This window comes from Triturus cristatus, chromosome 5_2 (genome assembly GCF_964204655.1).
Source record: "Triturus cristatus chromosome 5_2, aTriCri1.1, whole genome shotgun sequence".
Lineage (NCBI taxonomy): Eukaryota > Metazoa > Chordata > Amphibia > Caudata > Salamandridae > Triturus > Triturus cristatus.
In genome coordinates this window covers 668,630,749-668,644,121 of record NC_140588.1, presented here as the reverse complement: position 1 = coordinate 668,644,121, position 13,373 = coordinate 668,630,749, and the positions used below count along the sequence as shown (strand labels likewise).

General features: G+C 45.4%; 1 protein-coding gene across 4 annotated transcripts in view; it reads right to left on the bottom strand.

The window, feature by feature from the left end:
* Window positions 1-13,373, bottom strand: part of DIAPH2 (diaphanous related formin 2) — a 3,515,124-nt gene that overhangs the window by 2,324,699 nt on the left and 1,177,052 nt on the right. For all 4 annotated transcript variants that reach the window (XM_085607750.1, XM_085607751.1, XM_085607752.1 and 1 more), the window contains 2 exons: window positions 12,862-12,980; window positions 7,445-7,509 (listed from right to left, as the gene is read on the bottom strand). In XM_085607750.1, the coding sequence (XP_085463876.1) occupies window positions 7,445-7,509; window positions 12,862-12,980 (184 nt within the window). The remainder of the gene's footprint in view (window positions 1-7,444; window positions 7,510-12,861; window positions 12,981-13,373) is intronic.

Sequence of the window (13,373 nt, the reverse complement as noted above, 5' to 3'; positions counted from 1 at the left end):
CGTCCACTTCACCTTCAAGAGAACGACGACCCACCAACACCAGCAACAGGCAGCCCGCAGAAGCTGGAACAAGATCACAGCAGACCAGCTCGCCACCTCCCTGAACCAGCACCCTCCTGCCAGCTCAGCGAACCCCAGCCAAGCCGCCGACAACCTCACGAAGTGGATCAGCAACTGCGCGGACGAACTCGCCCCACTGAGGACCCCGCCTAGCAGACCCGGCAGCAAGAAGGCCCCATGGTTCACCGACGAACTCAAGAGCTCCAAGAAGAACTGCCGAGCCCTCGAGAAAGTCTGGAGAAGGGAACCGACACCAGACAACAGGACCTCCTTCAAACTTGCCACCCGGAAACACCACCAGCTGATCCGCGCCGCCAAGAAAACAGCATTCAAAGACCGGTTGGACAACAACGCACACAACTGCAAGGAACTCTTCAACATCGTGAAAGAGCTTTCCAACCCCAGCGCAGGAAACAACGACATCACCCCATCGCAAGACCTCTGCAACTCCCTCGCTTCATACTTCCACAACAAGATCGCGGACATACATAACAGCTTTAACAACCAACCAACGCACACCATGACCGAACAACCACCCCCCCCACCACCACCCTCCACGCCTGGACCCCGATCAGCACCGAAGACACCATCCGCACGATGAACTCCATCCACTCCGGATCACCGACCGACCCCTGCCCTCACCACGTCTTCAACAAGGCCGACGCTGTCATCGCACCCCACCTGCGAGACATCATCAACACTTCCTTCGACACCACCATCTTCCCTGAGAGCTGGAAGCACGCCGAACTCAGCGCCCTTCTAAAGAAACCTACAGCGGACCCCACCGACCTCAAGAATTACCGCCCCATCTCGCTCCTCCCGTTTCCAGCCAAAGTCATCGAGAAGACCGTCAACAAGCAGATGGCCGCCTTCCTCGAGACAAACGGATCCCTCGACCCCTCACAGTCCGGCTTCCGAGCCAATCACAGCACCGAGACCGCCCTCATCGCCGCCACCGATGACATCCGAGCCCTGATGGACAATGGAGAAACAGCGGCCCTCATCCTCCTAGACCTCTCTGCGGCATTCGACACGGTCTGCCACCGCACCCTAGTACGGCGCCTCAGCAACATCGGAATCCAGGACAAGGCGCTGGACTGGATCATCTCCTTCCTCGACGGAAGAACACAGAGAGTCCGCCTACCACCGTACAAGTCAGAGGCCTCCGAAGTCACCTGCGGCGTCCCTCAAGGATCATCTCTGAGCCCCACCCTCTTCAACGTCTACATGAGCCCCCTCGCGGCCATCGTACGCAAACACAACCTCAGCATAATCTCCTACGCCGACGACACCCAACTGATCCTCTCCCTGACCAACGACCCCGCCGCCGCCAGATCCAACCTGCACGAAGGGATGAAAGAGGTAGCCGAGTGGATGACGACCAGCCGCCTGAAACTGAACTCGGACAAGACGGAGGTCCTCATCCTGGGCTCCTCACCCTCCGCCTGGGACGACTCCTGGTGGCCTCCCGCCCTGGGCACCGCACCCAAACCGACAGACCATGCACGCAACCTGGGCTTCCTCCTGGACTCCTCCCTCTCCATGACCAGGCAAGTCAACAACGTCTCCTCGGCGTGCTTCAACATCCTACGCATGCTACGGAAGATCTTCTGGTGGATCCCCACCGAGACCAGGAAGACCGTCACCCAGGCCCTCGTCACCAGCCGACTGGACTACGGCAACGCCCTCTACGCCGGTACCACCGCCAAGCTCCAGAAGAGACTCCAGCGGATCCAGAACGCCTCAGCCAGACTCATCCTCGACATCCCACGAACCAGCCACATCTCCGGACATCTGAGAGACCTTCACTGGCTCCCCGTCAACAAAAGAATCACCTTCCGCCTCCTCACCCACGCACACAAAGCCCTACACGACCAAGGCCCGAGCTACCTCAACAGCCGAGTCAACTTCCACGCTCCCAAACGCCACCTCCGATCAGCCAACCACGCCCTCGCCGCCGTCCCCCGCATCCGAAGAGCGACTACAGGAGGAAGGTCCTTCTCCTACCTGGCCGCCAAGACCTGGAACTCCCTCCCGACCGACCTGCGCCTGACCCAAGACCACCTCTCCTTCAGGAAGAAGCTGAAGACCTGGCTGTTCGAGCAGTAGCGGCACCCCCCCCTCCCCCCCCCCAGCGCCTTGAGACCCTACGGGTATGTAGCGCGCTTTACAAGTGTCACTGATTGATTGATTGAACAATAGGAATAATATGGTGCTCATTTACAGCTTGTTGAATGCAGGCAGTATGCCGATAGGCGTCTGATGGCCTTTCTACCCTATGTAGGGTCTATACTGCCCTGTAAACCCCAAATAGGGCCAGCGGGACATCTGCTTTTTTTGCCAGTTGCCCCATGTCTGACAAATTCTAAATCCAGTACTAAGTGTTTCTTTAGACTCACCTCACCAACCCTTATGCCACACTAAGCATTGCATAAGTTATATACTTGTTTCCACTTTTATCAGTGGTTTTAGTTTCTTTTTTTTCCTATTGCTTGCTGCAGTCCTTCACCAAAATATGCGATTCTCCCTGACTTGGTACAACATGTGCCTGCATAGGAGTGGCCTGCTACTGCTTTTGGCCTGTCCAGGGGTTCACTTTTCTGAAGAAAAACACTTGACCTGTGCTTTAAAATCTATGCCATGTGACCCAAAAGGACCAAGCCCTAACACCGCAAACATCAACTCTCAGGATCCAAGAACACCCCAGTTTTTGTTGTCAATTGTACAGAGCAAGTATAGCTACCGCTAATGTACTACAAAGCGTTTACAATGCCTACTGACCTGTCCCTTTCCTATTTTGTTTCAACACTAAACTCTCTGCCTGTTCCTCCTTTCTTCTCTTCTTAAACTTACGAACTGTAGGTGCCAGTTAATCATGTACCATAGTAAGAAATGTTTCTGTGCCAAGCTGGTCTTACCCTACAACGATTGTTGAATGTATCTGTCTTTAATTTTTAATAAAAAAATTAAACAAAGACATCTTTATAGAATGCACTGTAAAAATGGAAACTAACTATGGACTTGATTTACTTGGCAATCATACGTTACGCTTATGACCACAAAAATGTGGATTCAGGGTTGTAGTTTCCCACAACTTGATTCTCAGAACAGGATTTGGAGTAATTGGATTAAATATAATTTACAATTGTGAAACATCAGCCAGAATGATAATTTGTACCCAGTTGTGGCGGCAGACATATGAGTTTATACATATGTGATACCCGGAGAAGGGCAGGAGGATTGGACTCTTGAATTGTGGAACCACAAAGCCATACATTTATGGATTTTCAAAACAGTTCCCAATGGCATTTCACACTCACCTTTGGAACTAAACTTTAGTGTCAAAAATGCTCAAATGACTGCTAAAATCTGTGGCTGAAATTGCTGCTGACACAACAATCATCTCAAGGGTTGTTGGAAAAAAAAATCTCTGCGTCAAAAAATGTTTTACAAATAAAGAAAAAAGATAAAAGGTGAAAATGCACAATTCCACCAAACTTTATATTACGGAGTGTGTGTCACCTTGGGTCAAATCCTATCAACTTCATGCCACTGAGCATAAGCATTGTCAAATAATCCTGCAGCATTTATCTAGCTCGATTTTCTAAGGGCAGCTTTTGTGAGATTTGTGTTACTTTTAGTTTTTCCACCATTGCTGGTCAAGGTGAATTCTCAGGCAGCGCAGAACTGAGAATCTGCTTTGAAGCCAGAGTAAGGATGAATAAACTGATGAAAAATGTTTCATACATTACAAAAATTTAACAGGCCATGTATTGAGTTGGATAAAGATCACCTGCATGGCTCTGGAGAGGGTGCGCTCGTGTTGAACTCCAAAGCAATCTCTAGTGTTTTTGACCCCCACCTCAGCGCACATACTGGCCATGCTTGTTCACTGAGGCCTTTCTGTGTTGTTGAATTCACCTAGTTCTCCTTCAGGAATGAACACTGTCATCTTCGAGGGCTGTAGACAACTGGCTGCAATTGCAGCAAAGAGGTTATATTGCCAGAGAAAGGCTTTTTTTCCAGTTACCTGCATGGAAGAGCAACCTGCCAGCCTCAACATATTTTCACAAGTGTTCTGCAAGTCTCCTCTAAGCGGTTTAATCACCCATCCTTGAGGTGTATGGATGTTGCATGTGCATGCAATACAGTTGGGTATGTTTTGCATGTGCATGCATTGCTTGTATGAGAAGGATGCATGTGGAGAGCAAAATAAGTGCCCATGGCTACAGTCAGCATGGATTCCATTTTGTATTAGGCACATTCTGATGGTACTTAAGGTGCAATTTTGGATAGATAGCTCAGACAGCAGGAGTATATTGTGCCACCAGGACCTTCAAGGGGTACCTTTCAGTTAGACAGATAAGTGTTTGTGTAATTAAGAATGGGGAGAGAGGGCCTCTTTGAAACTAGAGAGTTCCCTTTGCCCCTTCCTCACCCATTGTACTCTGAGATATGCTATTCGCCGCCAGTGTACAGGTAGTGAAGTGGGGAACCTCACTTGTCTTTGTGTTCTTGTTGGGGTTGCTACAAAGAGGACACTCCCAGCTTCCCCCTACCTTCCTTCTTACACTTGTCACAAAGGCCATGCCTGACCACACCATATAGAATTTACAAAAGTGCAGAACTGCCTCAAACCGGTCACAGAACTGAATCTCTGGAACACATAAGGTGTGTCTGCAGCTTCAGTATAAAGCTGGGTCAGAAACTTCCAGTGCCAAGATTTCCTGACTTGAACAATGATACCTCAAGCCAGTGGTGAGCTCTATGAGCTTCAGGGCTGTTGTACAGAGAGCCAACAACCATTGGCAGGGTTATGACCAAAATCCTGGGGGAAGAGTTGACTAGCCTGCCAGGAAAGGCGGCCTGCAACTAATTTCAAAGAATATAGCTGACTGACTGGAAGTAGCCGAGAATGAAGGAGATGCTGCTCAGAAGAAACCAAAGCCACAAAGAGCTCAGGTAGGTGCAGTTGCAAGGGATGTGACCTGCACTGAGAGCATGAAAGCTGGGTCTAGGGGCCCCGGTCGTGTTTACCTGGCAGAGGCAGCATCAACAACTGTGGCATAAGCTGTCCTGCAATTCATTCTAAAGTGAATTCCCATCAGAAGCCTGGCTCCAAGAACTACCAAAGCGCTGTGAAAATCATGAATGTTGATGCAGTCGGACTGTCAGGCAAAAACTCTAAGTTCTGAGAGAAACTTAAGATGTCTAAGAAGTGTCACTGCGAGACCCAAAGTGGACACCTACTTGTTTGCAAGTGGGTTTGAGATTGGGCTAGAAGACCAAACAGCAAGATTCCTACGAGCTCTGCGACCACACATGTTCCTCTGACTGTCTTGTGCTGGCGCTTCCATGACTTGCCTGAAATCAGGACAGCACGCTACAGTGAAGCCCTATCTCCATAGAATGGGTAGTGGACAAGACCCCAGTTTGGGGTCCATTAGTAAGGTTAAGCGCCGTCACCAGCGGTAAAAGGCTCTGGTTGACACAGTCTGAGCCATCACTGCACAGGGACTCCGGATAAAGTTCCCATGTCATGTGCCACTGTATAACAGTTTTCTAACTGCCTGTAAAACATGCACGTCTTTAGCAATCTCTATTGAAACATCCACTGTGTTGCCATCATGTCTCAGCGTTTATTCAGATTGGTTGCTATTCTTTCCCACTGTAAGTTGAACTTCTATGTCAGGTTCCTGACAATAGTTCTGAGGTGAAAATGAAGCACTGAAAATCCGAGAGAAGACACAGTAGGAGCAAGCAGTACCATCTGTGTCCATAAAAGCCCTGTCTACAATGAAGGGTCATTGCGACAGACCCCATAAAATACAGCACAGGCTCTTTCCTTCACCGACTATAAATCAGTTCTTTGTCCATGGCAGATTGTGTCACTTTTGAAAAACTATTCGATATGAAAGCTATAGAAACCGAACAAAAGGAAAAGGTTTTCTGAAAATAAACTTGTGAACTGAAACTAATGATCGGAACTTGCAGCTGAGGTCAGACTATCCCAAGTTGCGTGCTGCACCGTGTTACAGAGCAGCAATGCCATAGGGCGCAGTTAAGTGTCAGTGTTTTAACAAAGGAATCACTCCTTTATGTCTGTGTCTTCAGGAAGCAGCCATTTTTCTCTGCTTCCCCTTCAAGTCCCAGGAGAGGCATAGAAATAGGAACACACATATAAGGAGAGTATAATTTACTGGTCTGAACTCAGTCTTAAATATTTGGGAACATGTATTTGCAGGTGGAAGTCTCAGGAAGAGTGAAAATACAGGCAGGCATGTCTCTGCACATTAGTGAAATGTGCTGGCCAGCATGCTCAGTGGATGTGAGAGGGCAAGGAAAGACAAGAAGCGTTAACAGATTGCAAAGCACACTTCTGGCTTAAGCGAGAAGCAACAAAAAAAGAGAACCCAAAATGATCCCGTTATTTAGCTTTAAAAGAAAAAAAATCATACTTGATTTTTGCATTTCATTCCCATTTTTTTTCTTTTTAAAAATTGCAGAAATGTTCAACAAGTTCGCCCTTATTCTATGCAGATTTTAGCTCATTCTTCTCCAACAAGCAGCTCGTGAGCTACTGGTAGCGCTTCAGATACCAGTAAGCAGCTCTCCTGTTTGCAGCCCAGCATAGTAAATTAGAAGATATTGCTTGGTTGAATATATGCATGCCAAAATTGAAAAGTGTGAATTTGACGGTTAAAATGTGTGTATTTTCAGAACTCATTGGTAGATGTTTGAAGAAAAATGGATGAATTTCCAAAATATATATTACAGCTGATATTTGAGGCCTTGGGGAGGCTTTGAACTAATATTATTAACTTGAGCCAGGAGCATTGCAGCTATGGCTGTTCTGTATTACTAATGTAGAAGAATTCCACATTGGCAAATAATTTGTTTCTATTACTTTTGGCAACTGTGCCTGATGAACTGAATGATCACTGCTGGTAATCTTGCATATTGTGGCCGCTAATGTAATCTTGTCTGAAGGGGTCACTAATGCAACTTTACTAATATTAATATCTCAGGATGAATGTCATTGAATAGAAGTAGACACAGAACAAATGATTAGGATTTACAAACACATATGTTAGGAATTCATTTTCTATGGAAGAAACAACAGAGGACAGCTCATCTGAAAAAGACAATTGTTCTTTTTTTAAATAATCTCATTACTAACCAATGATGTGGCACATCTGAAAGGGTTAATCAATACTGGCTCCGTTACACTCCAACGGACAACTTACTAACGCTGCCAAATATTGATCAAACCATCAAGGGACTAGCTGTCTCTGCAGCAAGTAAAAATGACTTTTGATAAATCACCCTTTGTCATGTGGTACCAACCCTTTGGAATAAAGATTACATTGAGTTAAGTCCTTACCTTTTTGGAAAATTCAACTGCTTTTTGTTCACTTTCGTCTACTTTTGCTTTGTCCACACAATTATCTGAAATCATTAGAAAAAAAGACAATTACTTAACTTTTTCTTGATGCTCTCCTGACACAAATTCTTTGTCAGATACACTGACACAGTGTCTTGTCAATAAACATGGCTCTTGGAAACCTTGGTTAGAAGTATGTTCTGGAACTGGGAAAATGTCACAGATGTTAACACTGCAATAGGAATGGTTCTCTCATTTTCTGATGCACAATTTGTACTTAGAGAACAGTTCACGCATCACAAGCAGCAAGAATCGGCAGTGTGCTGAGATAATACTGGCATCTGATGAAATGGACAATTGTCAAATTATGAAAATGAAATTCTAAACAGCACACAATATTTTACAAATTTCTATTTTAAAGGTGCGTTGTGTAATATCCAAGCAAAATTACAAAATATCACTTTCACACCTAAGTGTGGAGCAACTCTCCCAGTTCCTACTGAAGTTATTTTCTGTGTAGGTTAACAAAGTGTTACATTTCTTTTTCGGAGGATGTTGTTTGTATTAGTTACCATATCTTTGAGGGATCTCAAAAATATTATTTGGATGTAGTAATAATTCCTGTGATATGAAACTATGTACTCATTTGATATGTCAGACATTTAAACTGTGCTCCCATGAAAAAAACTCACATTTTAAATTATAATACATAAGCTAGGAGTCTACGGTTCACTTGATCTCTATTTCAATTTTCAAGGAACACTTTAAGGCTAAGAGAGGAAAGTTTGTAAACCTCATGGTGTCTATTACCACTCTGCACTGTGGCTCACCAACACACAATTATGTCCGAATGTGGAGTATATGAATAGCTGCACTTAACACACCCACTTGCTTACTACCCAAGCTTCTTAATTTCTTGAAAGGGTTGACTTTCAGAACTAAAGGCCACACCTAGCTCAGCAGCTGTGGCATCTTCACAATATTTCCTTTTGCAGTGCTTGTGAGATCCTAATTCCTGAAGAGTCGTCAAATTTGCAGATATGGTGCTACTCAGGGACATCTTTTGCAAGCCCATACATTCAGATAGTCGCAATGGGGTACCTTCCCTGATCCCTCTGCACAAACCTTGGTTGGTAGCAGCACCTTATCAGTTTTGGGTTGCATAAGTGCCCCTAGTAGATTTAGCAGCTGACCTCTTCATGTTACAATATAACCAGAGTCTTGAGACACACAAGGCTCCCTTCCATGCTTATTATTTCTTTTTAACTAATCAATCAATCAGAGTACTTGTAAAGCACGCTACTTACCCCTGAGGGTCCCAAGGCGCTGAGCGGAAGGGGGGTGCTGCTACTACTCCAAGAGCCAGGTCTTGAGGAGTCTTCTGAAGGCCAGTAGGTCTTGGGTCTGCCGTAGGTGGGCGGGGAGGGTGTTCCAGGTCTTGGCGGCGAGGTAGGAGAAGGATCTGCCGCCGGAGGTTGTTTGTTGGATGCGGGGGATAGTGGCGAGGCTGGCGGAGCGGAGCTGGCGGGTGGGGTGTAGAAGCTGAGTCTGCTGTTCAGGTAGGCTGGTCCGGTGTTGTGGAGTGCTTTGTGTGCATGGGTGAGGAGCTTGAAGGTGATCCTCTTGTCGACGGGGAGCCAGTGTAGGTCTCTCAGGTGGGGGGTGATGTGTCTGCGGCGGGGGACGTTGACGATCAATCGGGCGGAGGTGTTTTAGATGCATTGTAGTCGTCGTAGGCGTTTGGCTAGGATTCCTGCGTAGAGTGCGTTGCCGTAGTCCAGTCTGCTGCTGACGAGGGCCTGTGTCACCGTTCTTCTTGTTTCGGTCGGGATCCACTTGTAGATCCTGCGGAACATGCGGAGGGTGTTGTAGCAGGAGGAGGAGACGGCGTTGACCTGCTTAGACATGGAGAGGGAGGAGTCGAGGATGAATCCTAGATTGCGTGCATGGTCGGTGGGTGTTGGTGCCGTTCCCAGTGTGGTCGGCCACCAGGTGTCGTCCCAGGCTGAGGAGGTGGGTCCGAGGATGAGAACTTCCGTCTTGTCCGAGTTCAGCTTCAGACGGCTGCTCCTCATCCAGTCGGATTGTTGTACCTATTATGCACAGTAATCACTGATACATAAACATCAGTAAGAGTGAAGTAACAAAGGGTTTTGCAAACGTTAATGGTCCACCTGTTTCTTTGACTGTAAACCCTACGCTGTACCTAGTGTGTGCCAATGGTTGCAGGTGGGCACCCCTGGTGCTTATTCCGGAGACTGGGATTCTTTGCGATCTAGCTGTTAGTCCTGGCTTTGACTCTGCAGCTGTTTTAACTTAATGGTAGTAAGAGGTAGATCAGTTCCTCTTTTAAGTCCACTAAGGTCATGGAAACAGAAAGAGGACAACTAATACAATGATCTTCTTCAACCTTTCAGTGTATTTATGTTTCCATGAACCAAAATGGAAATAAAAGAATGCCTGTTGCTCACAGGGAGCAACCTAATTATAGAACAGATGGGTGAGACACAGGGCCGGCTCTAAGGCGGTGCGATGGGTGCAACCACACCGGCTGCAGACTTCAGGTGCGACATCGTGTTTGCAAGTATTTTATGGTTTTGAAGGCACCTGCTGCCATGTTCCTGGCCTCCAAAGATTTGTAGGCAACAATATTAATGTAAAGATAACTACGATGATTAATATTCTTTCTAGAGGATTGTCTAGTGGAAGTTTTGACTCATGGTAAGGTAACACAGAGGGTTAATATGCCTGTTGCAAAGAACATGTACCATTCAGGTCACAAAGTGCATATGTAAATAGGTCAGTGGGTTACTGCTTTTGTCTGAGAGATCCTTTTGTTACTTGCAGTCTATACTTTATAATCCTAACATAGAACAGCGAGCTATTAACTGTCATAAAAGAGCTGCATTCAAACTGCAAGGTATAGATTAGAGCAAAATGATTTCCCCCAGTCTTTCATCATCCTAATGTTGGAAAAAGGGTTCATTTAGATAGAAATAAATTCTGGTTATTAAAGAGAACCCTCAATCATGGAGTTAAGTTATAAATTCTGAGTTTATGCTTTTCCAGACCAAGCACTATTAAACACAGGCGACTCCTACACCTTGTAGTCCTCTGTCTTATGTAACATTTCCTATACACTAATTTACACACCTATGATTGAGTGTCTCTGTGTGATGTGTGTGGTGTAAAGTGCTCTGACACCCTACACTGGTATAAGTGGTGGCAGCACTATACAACTCATTAAACACATCTGAGAGGGAGTGGTTATGGAGATTTGAGGGGCACTGTTAAAGGGTGGTAGGGAAGGAATCGGTGGCGGAGGTGGTCACTGAAGGCGGGGGGGCAAAACACATTATCACGCTGGGCGCCACCAACGCTAAAGCCAGCCCCGGCGAGACACGTAAGAGCTAGACAAGGGCTCTGGGAGCAGAGGTGCTGCAGTTTGAGTGAAGAAGGTACTCACGGGAACCGGCAATTATTTATTTTAAAAAAATTAAGAACTGACTCTACGAGATAAAAAAAGAGAAAATATAGTAAAGGCTCACGTAGGAAAAGGCATCCTTAATGCATGTCCTCACCTTTTTCCCCCAGCCAATATTAGAAGATTTCTGAAGCTATAAGCAGATTCCAGCACTGTCCGAAACCGCAGTTCTGTGAGTTTCTTTAATTTCACAGTTGGTTCACACACGATTAGCACGCCTCAGACTGGGTATTGACTAGAGCTATCATTACATGCACAGAGACATGCAGCTATTGATGGCAGGTAATGTCCGCAAGGCTCATCTATACAAGCACGCTCTCCGCAGAAGTCCATCTAGATACAATGACCACGAAATCCTAGTGGGAAAATTAGAAACCTGAAACCTTTTCTTTAGTTCCTCTTCATCCGGCAGGAGTAACATAATTAACAGTAAAAGGAGCACAGCTTCATTTAAATAGCAACATATACTGGGAGCCCTCATCTGTAGGTTGTGCCTTGATACTTTATCAGTGTTTGCAAATGGAGTATAGATCACAGCTGGAAAGAGCGAAAAACAATAAAATGTCTGTAAAGCACAGACACACTCACAGTGGGGAAAGAGAACAGACACTTCTTAAGTAAAGTATTAAGTTGCACTGCAATAAAGAATAAAGCGATGTAGAATTAATCCAACCTTTCAAACACTTGTCGATTAATCACAAGGTGTGCCATACAAGAGACACACATTAAGAAACTTGCAGCCTACCCCCTAGAGATGGATTTTAAGAAATATTAGCCCTGTTGCTAATAAAATGCTTCCCTCAACATATTTCCAAAAGGCCTACTGCCATGCCTACAATGAAAAAAGAAGAAATACTAGTCCCAACATGCAACGTGCCATTGTCTAAAATCAGGGACTCATTAGACGATGTCCCTTGTAACATGGGAATATCTGGCGGCCATGCCTTATTGATTTCTGTGTTACCCTCATTTATTAAGACCTGCAGAGTGAACCGAAACGCATTTAAGACCAGCCCTTTGTATTTTAAAAAACATATGGCTGTGAATTGCATTGGGAACTTTGCTTTGCACACAGGGGGATGGGGGGGTGAAATGTTAAAAAAATAAAATAAAAAAACTTACTTTATTGCTGCAGCGTCTCTCCAGTCCCTCCTTTGCGTCAGGACTCTACTGGAACAGGAACTAGGAAGCAACCAGGTTCCTCTGACGAATCACAAGGTCTGAGCGCTGTGGCTCAGTGCTCAGCCAGGGAAAGGGGGTCAGGGCATGTTCTCCATGCAGGAGAACATGCAAAGCGCATATGACTGTTCGGTCGGACCGAGAGGGCCAGCCAAGCATTTATGCGCACTTGCAGTGGGCAAACCACTTCTCCCCTGCCCTACTCTATGAGCAGATCAGCCCGCATGCCCCGGACGCAAAGCAGCAGGAACAAATAATATGATAATAACATTCATAATTTTATTTTTCCTTTAGTTACACTGCTTTACAAAAGCGGTGGAGACGCCACTGTTTCCACAATAACTCTTTGCTGCTTTTTCATTCATAAATATATTTCGCGTATATATTCCGGGAGACATCCATTACAACGCGGTCTTTACACCGCAATACATTTACAACGTGGCAATTACAACGCAAGTCGTTACAACGACTTGCGCTGGATGGCGCTATTCACTAAGGAACAGTATGATTTACTATTCCAACACCTTCCCTACTGTTATGTAGGTTGGAGTTGGAATAGTAAATCATACTATTCCTAAGTCCAGCGCCTCTAGCGCAAGTCGTTGTAACGACTTGTATTGTAATGACTGCGTTGTAAACGTATTGTGGTGTAAAGACTGCATTGTAACGTCATACATTCAGATATTCCAATCAAATAACATACAACAAATAGCGAAATTAACATGGATAAAATTTTTATGATTTTTCTACTTGCCTATGAGATGCGTAAAATCAACATCTAATCGTCCTCGGTATTTGAAGTCAGGGTCCATCCCACTGCAGTGCAGCACTATTTGTGATGTACATTCTTCGATGATCTTGTAGTACTGAGGTCTGGTAATCAAAGAGAAGGCGCATGTTATCTTTGCAACACTTCGCGTCCACACAATGTCATCAGTATTACAATCTGTATCCACACAATATGCAAGACAGGAAACATGTAAATGTACACTTATTAGTCACAAAGTCTAAAATAAATGTGCTAGTTGTCACAAGCACCATAGAAGTGTCATGCCAGAAACCCTGTTCACTTTTTCAACACGAAGAGAGGGAGGTAACATCACCAACAGGTTTCAATATGAATATGTCTGTCCTCAGATGAGCACACAGATTGTTCATTTTAAGGCCCTGCAGGCCATTCCCCTAATAATAAAGACCAGCTATTCTCTGATTATACCCAAGAAAAGCAAACCTTTGCCCCATTTTATCAATTAAATGTGAGTGGTC